This window comes from Cynoglossus semilaevis, chromosome 13 (genome assembly GCF_000523025.1).
Source record: "Cynoglossus semilaevis isolate Cse_v1.0 chromosome 13, Cse_v1.0, whole genome shotgun sequence".
In the NCBI taxonomy this organism is placed as follows: Eukaryota; Metazoa; Chordata; class Actinopteri; order Pleuronectiformes; family Cynoglossidae; genus Cynoglossus; species Cynoglossus semilaevis.
Genome location: NC_024319.1, coordinates 5,299,319 through 5,306,140, shown reverse-complemented (window position 1 = coordinate 5,306,140; position 6,822 = coordinate 5,299,319). Strand labels below are relative to the sequence as shown.

Here is a 6,822-nt window from a genome sequence, read left to right as displayed (position 1 = left end):
CTGCTTGTACTGTAACAACACAAGTACTTGGGTTACAAATGTTCCCAAACATGCCATATATGGAAGAGCGAATCCTCTTTCATATCTTCCAGCGTTGTGTAATAACCTTTACATTATTGCTTTACATTACTGTTTTTTTTAACAGATTTGATGAACTGAACATAAAGAGGGAAAATCGATGTGTCACCTTTTCCTGATACTGTCGTCTGGAGGAGTCCAGGGATTGGATGAGAGCGGTGGCGTGGCCAATGAACATGGCGTAGCAGGTGGCGCCCACGATCATACTGAGCATAGTGAGCCACACATCTGTCATCCCCTCTGGAGCCTGTGCACCATACCCGATGCACAACATGTGGCTCATGGCTTTGAAAAGAGCATAGGAGTACTGCACGCCCCATGTGTCATTCTGTGTGTGGGAGAAAAACAGAGAGAGAGAGAGAAAGAGAGAGACCAAAATAGAGGGGAATGTAGGGCGGTGGGGGGGCAGACAGAAGAAGTAGAAGAAGTTTCAAGTGTTAATCAGCAGGACTGCTGTAATATTGAACTGGATCTATTTTGGTCGGTTCTACAGGACGTTTTCCTGTGGCAGACGCTCAGCCACAGCACTTCACTACAGAGAACTGAGACGTGCAACAACAGAGCAATTTGTCACTGCAAACCCCACAACACGGGGAGGGGTAATGGCCACAGTCAATAACACTTGGACCACACAGTTTAGAGCAAAGTGGTCCACTTTCCTAACGATCTTCATTTACGACACCTCAAGGTTTTTAAAAAGGGTCTTTGAAAGTGACAGAAAACTGTTTTAAAAACTCGAAAGATATTTCTCTTGGATCGTCTCCAATGGTGATTTACCGTTTATTTTCATCTAAATAAAACAGAGAGCTATGTTTTAGTAAAGACCCAAAAACTAGAGTTTAAAACTGTGTATACTCTGTACATCACAGGTACCACAAATATAACTGCACCGTTTTTCTTGTGTAGTGAAGTAGTACTTTTAAATCTAAGAGGAAGTTACTTTGAGTTCTCATCTCGGATTTTATTTTACAGCCATCATTGAACGCTGCATTTGTAATTTTCTTTTTCTTTGTCCAATGAGAATTAACGAAATATGACATTTTTTAAAAATAAAGTACAGTGAACTTTTACATCAATCAATGTGATTCTGTTGCCATGGCTTCACAGTAGCCCCATTTACAAGAAGGGGGGGGGGGCGCTGCAGGCCTTCTTGTTAAAAGAGCGTCACAAAAACTGACACTGGAACAATGATCTGGAACTTTGAGAAGAATTAGCAGAATTTAGTAGAATAAAAAATAATAAGTGGCCCAAACGTCAGCTGTGACTCACTGAAGGATGGATTCAGTCATGTGACCAGGAGTCTTGTGATTGACAGTGAAAGAAGATAAAGGTTTTAAATGAAACTCTTCTTCTACAGTCCACTGAAGAACTAGGGTTCAGTTCAGGTCTGGGTTCAGTTCAGTTTTTTTTCCATTGTCAACAGTGAGGATGACTTCAGACTCTGACACACAGGCAGCTGTCACATGAAATCAAATGAATGATTAAAGCTGCAAATCCCCCCAAAAAAAAAAAAAAAAAACAGTTTTCACGTCAATCATCACGTTTACTGCGGTGCCTGTTTGGTTGTAGGTTGCGTGCGTTGGTCCAATTACAGATAATAATGGACCAGGGGCTGAGGGGACTTTCTCTGGGGAGAATCCCAGCATCCGTCTGCTTAGCAACAATCACCGGGGCAACCGTGGAGACATGAGTCAGCTGTTTGAACAGCAGCTGTGGGTCCCTGCGCAGTCTGTGGCGTCCACTCGGTCCCATGGCCTCGGAGTGTTAATCTCAGATGAGGATTTTAATTGGGACATTTTTTTTTTTTTCATTCCGGTGATGATGGTGAGAGTCGGTCATAGTTCGATCAGGACATGTCGCTGCATGAGCCAATTAACACAGATCAGGACCCAACAACATCAAATCTGACAAACAGCTTCAGTGCACACACACACACACACACACACATACACAGAGTTTTTAGAAGATTTCTCACAGGCTCTGCTTTCCTGTCAGACCAATATTTCTTTGCTGAGATCCTGATCTGAATGGTTTTGTTTTTTTGTTTTTTTTTCCAGCTCAGACAAGAAACATTTGCCTTCCCTTTGTTCCTGGGACAATAACCTCTTCCACTGAAATGTTAAAAATAACAATGTCACACAGGCCGTCGGGTGTTAACTCACCACCATCAGGTTCTTGGAAACCCAGCAGTCAGGAGGGAAGTCCTGCAGCATGGGGACCAGGAACTGCAGACAACCATCCCAGTGGCACAGCAGGAGCATCATACCGATCAGGTTCACAATCCGGACCATGGCGCTGGCGAGGTCATAAGTCATGTGAAATATCTGAAGAGGAGGAGGAGTAGGAGGACGGATGATGATGATGATGATAGTATTTCAAAAAGAGCATAAAAAGTGTCAACTGTTAATCAGTGCAGTATTCAATGGAGGAGTTGTTGTTTCCACGCAGAAAACTTAGACGAGTTGATGAGTCATTCTTCTCAGACTGAAAGAGTTGAATAAAACAAATCTCTGCCCGAAGAAGGATGAACGCAGGGACGGCACATCATCAGGACGTATTGTTTTGTTATGAAATACAATGGATTTTCACATGAAGTGTGTTCAGTGATTTAATAAAAATAGTAAATAAAAAAAGAACTTGTTATTCACATGAATTAATGTATGAAGACAAATCAGATTATGATCATGAATAATCGTGATTAATTATAATTATATCGTGATTGCTACTTTTAACCATTAATCATGATTAATCACAATTAATTGACACAGTTGTGATTAATCTTTTTACTTGTTATCATTTAAAAATGAAAATCCAGCACAGTCCGGTTTACACTTATTAAAATTGACGTGATTCATTTAGGCTCAGAAAACTTTGTCCATGTGGAAAAATTTAGAGAGTAATCAGAGGCAGGTGGAGGGAAACAACGAAAAATAAGCAAAAAAATAAAAAATAAAAGTAGTATATAATAAAAAGAAATGTATTATATTATTCAAAACAATGTTATTATACTATTTGCTCTGATTCTCACCTCCTCCCACTGGTGGATGTAGCGAATAAGTCTGGACAGACGGAGCAGCCGCAGCAAGCTGAGGATTTTGGTGAAGCGGACGATGCGCAGAGCCCTGGCCGTCCTGTAGACCTCCGAGTCCAGGCTGTCCACCATCAGGAAGATATAGTCCACCGGGATGGACGACACAAAGTCTACCAGGAACCAGCTCTTTAGGTAGTTGAGACGGATGGCCCTGAGTCAGACCAGAGACATTTCTCATTTGGCAGTCTGGCTGTGGAGAAGCGATGCCAGCACGTGGCATAAAATCTACCTCGTTAATATTCATCAGAATCCTAACTGGAATGTGAACGAAGCGTCGCCACTGGCTAAATGTCACCTTTAGCATCTCTCATGCACGGATGTGTGCGAACACCACCCCAAACCAAAGTTCAACTGGACTCACCTGGGGTCCAGCAGGATCTCGGTGTTGTCTTCCTTGATGATGCCGGTCCTGAAGTTCAGAACCAGGTCCACCATGAACAGAGTGTCGGAGACGACGTTGAAGATGATCCAGGACGGAGTGTTCTCCTCTCTGAAGAAGGTGATGCCCACAGGAAGGATGATCAGGTTCCCCACCATCAGCATCAGCATCAGCAGATCCCAGTAGAACCTAGACGGAGTGGATCAGCTCTGTGACTGGTCCTGGTGATGTCCAACAGATCTGTGCTATAGTTGCTGCCTCCAACTCCCAGGCCGTGGACCAAAAATGGCCCTCCAACCACCCACATGCGGCCCGCAACTACACACCAGTATATTGCAATCTGACCCCCTGCTGGTGGTTTTTGGTACTACAATGAGATGGTAGGGGCAACGGTGTTTAAAACACCTCAATTTCCAAAAATAATTCAAGGTATAAATTCAGCTCTTTTTTTTCTACTTTCAATGTGACATGTGGACTATAGTTGTATAGAGTGTGATGGTTATTTGTCTGTGTAAAATGAGGGATTTCAACCTTCAACTTTCATTTACTTCATTTCAGCTGTTCAGTCCCTCAGTGTTTATTCAACATTTCCTTAAATTCAGCTGTTCAGTCCCTCAGTGTTTATACCATGAAAAAAACACAATTTCAACAATCAACACGGCAAATGCCAGTTACTGCAGTACTTTCACAGCTAAGCAGTGAATACGCAGTACTTTGTACTTATACTGGTCAATCTCAACAAGTGGAATCATTGAGTGTAACTTCCTTTTCTTTTTTTCTTGTAAAATGACCATGTAAGTAACAATTCATTTTTGCAGTAAGAAGTACTAATCCCCCCCGACCCCCCGCCCGAAGAATACCTCCATCACTGCTGTAATGTATATAAATGTTTCACTTGGCCCGGTTTCATTTTTTGCAATTATTCCTGCTCCCTGGGGTTCATTCATTCATTTATCCTCGCTGCCATAAACCAGAGTCCACGGGATTGTATTACAAGACCGAGGCAGACAAAGAGAGAGACAGGAGGAAGATGATGATCAGTAACCTTGTGGGGGGGGGCTCATCAATCTGTATTCCTAATGCGCGGCGGCTGACGTACTCTCCACATTAAAGTACCGGGTCCATGTCACGTGACCAGGAGACGGAGAGTTACAGGAGGAACCATCCCATCACCGCTGATGTCATCTTTCCCATTCTCTGCTCCTAATCCCTTTATCCATCACCTGAACACAGTCTGGATGAATGGCACGCACACACACACATACACACACACACACATTTGTCTAAATAAAAACACTTGAAGTTCAACCCTGTGGTGGATCGCTCTCGTATGAGAATTCGGAAAACACAACCTTGTGATGTGAGACTATACTGATGAAGTATGAGTCATCGTTCTGTCTCTGTCTCTGTCTCTCTGTCTCACTCACACTCAAACACGTTTTCACCCATCTTTACAGATGTATCACTTCATAACCGCCTGCATTGAATACACTGAATGTTTACAGCCATGCGGTCAGAGGTTCGATCGTAGCTGCTGTGACGGAGATTTCTCCCTGTCCTTAAGAACTTTGTTAACTCTAATTTAATTAAATAATTCTGTGCATCACATCACACTACACTGGTCTGTCAACTGTGTCCAACTTCATGTCAACTGTCACTCGTCTGTCGCCAAAAAGACCAGAAAGACCACTGACTGTATTTACTACTCCACTGGTTGATTTTCAAAATAATAACCGAAGCTATTATTCACAGTTAGCACGCCTGCCTTTCACACAGAGAGTCCTGGGTTCAATTCCTAGAGGAACCAGATACTTGTCTGTTGCAGCAAATCTGCTGTTAACACAAGAATTACCCCAGTGTGGGATCAATAAAGTTAATTAAAAAAAAAAGAAAACAAAATCAGTAGCATGTAAGTTCACCTGCTACTGAATAATATCCTCAGTTTTCTCAGGTCAGTGCTTGGGCATTTGTTTACAGAATACATTGTTAAATAACAAGTAAATACTACACTTCACTACAGGCCTAGTCACAGAGGACAGACAGCAACTTTGGACAGATTTGTCCAGCACAATTTTTAGCAGAAGCTAAAAGACAAATCAGTTTCTACTACCAACGTTTGTCCAACTCTATGGTTTGACCATAAATAAATCAACCAAACCATTAAAGGATGCTGTGACCACAGATCAATCATGTGACCTGGGTGTGGCAGCTGATTAGAGCACAGCGTTAGCTTCACAAACACACTACGCTGACCAACAGGAGCGGACGTCACCGAGGAAGGACGTCGGCTCAGCGTGACAAGATTCGACTTCTGCTTCCTTTGTAGACTGACACAACACTGGATGGTGCCCTGTGGTTCTGCTATGTGTATTTGGATGTGTGTGTGTGATGTACACAGACACACGCGCACAGACGAACATTTAGGAATTGCAAATGCAATCAGGGCACCTCTCCACATCCTCATCAGAATTCCATTTCCAAGAGGAACAGGTGCTGCAGGAGAAGTGACCTGCAGCTACCTGCTCAGCTGTTGTCGAAGCTAACGCTAATTCTACTTTAATTGAGGCTAAGTGTCTCCGGAGGAGGCTGTGATTGGTTTCCCAGTTCACAGTTGGCCGGATGTCAGTTCTCAGCAAGTTTCCTCACGTCTACATCATCCTCATCCTCATCCTCATCCTGCCAATGTGACCAGCATCAGGCGACACTCCATTATATCACAAATAACAAATATTACTATATGTGTAATGCCACAGCCAACCACTGAGTCATCTGTTTGACCATGTGACCATGTGACCATGTGACCAGAGGTGCGTCTCTGTCATGTCTGAGGATGAGTCGTCTCTCTCGGATACTTTCCATTCTGTAATTATAGTTTTAGCTGTAAATGCAGTAGCAGTAAATACCCTGTCTTTACCAGGTAAAAGGCATGATCATTATCTGAAGCAGACAAGGCAGAGAGAGCCAGAGAGAGAGAGACAGGGGGAGAGAGAGAGAGTGACGTAAACAAAGTCAAAGTCGGCAAGAACATATTTATACATCTGTTTTTTTTTCCTTTTACTCTTTGGCTAACGCGTCACAGAGCACCTGCTCGGACGTCACTCCAGACTATTGGTACTTAACTGAAAAAGTTAGATGTCTGAATTATGCATAATGCACACTCTGCTTGCATAATGTACGACATGCATTATTAATCAAAATCCAACTGATTTCCTTGACAGGCTAATTGGAACTATTCAAGTCTTTGCTTATCTTGCATGAGTATTAATATGTGGGA

General features: G+C 42.8%; 1 protein-coding gene across 1 annotated transcript in view; it reads right to left on the bottom strand.

The window, feature by feature from the left end:
- Positions 1 to 6,822, bottom strand: part of LOC103388275 (potassium/sodium hyperpolarization-activated cyclic nucleotide-gated channel 1) — a 16,708-nt gene that overhangs the window by 4,390 nt on the left and 5,496 nt on the right. Inside the window, exons 2-5 of the mRNA XM_025061599.1 lie at positions 3,531 to 3,737; positions 3,107 to 3,320; positions 2,241 to 2,402; positions 144 to 406 (exon numbers count right to left, since the gene is read on the bottom strand). Of these exons, the coding sequence (XP_024917367.1) occupies positions 144 to 406; positions 2,241 to 2,402; positions 3,107 to 3,320; positions 3,531 to 3,737 (846 nt within the window). The remainder of the gene's footprint in view (positions 1 to 143; positions 407 to 2,240; positions 2,403 to 3,106; positions 3,321 to 3,530; positions 3,738 to 6,822) is intronic.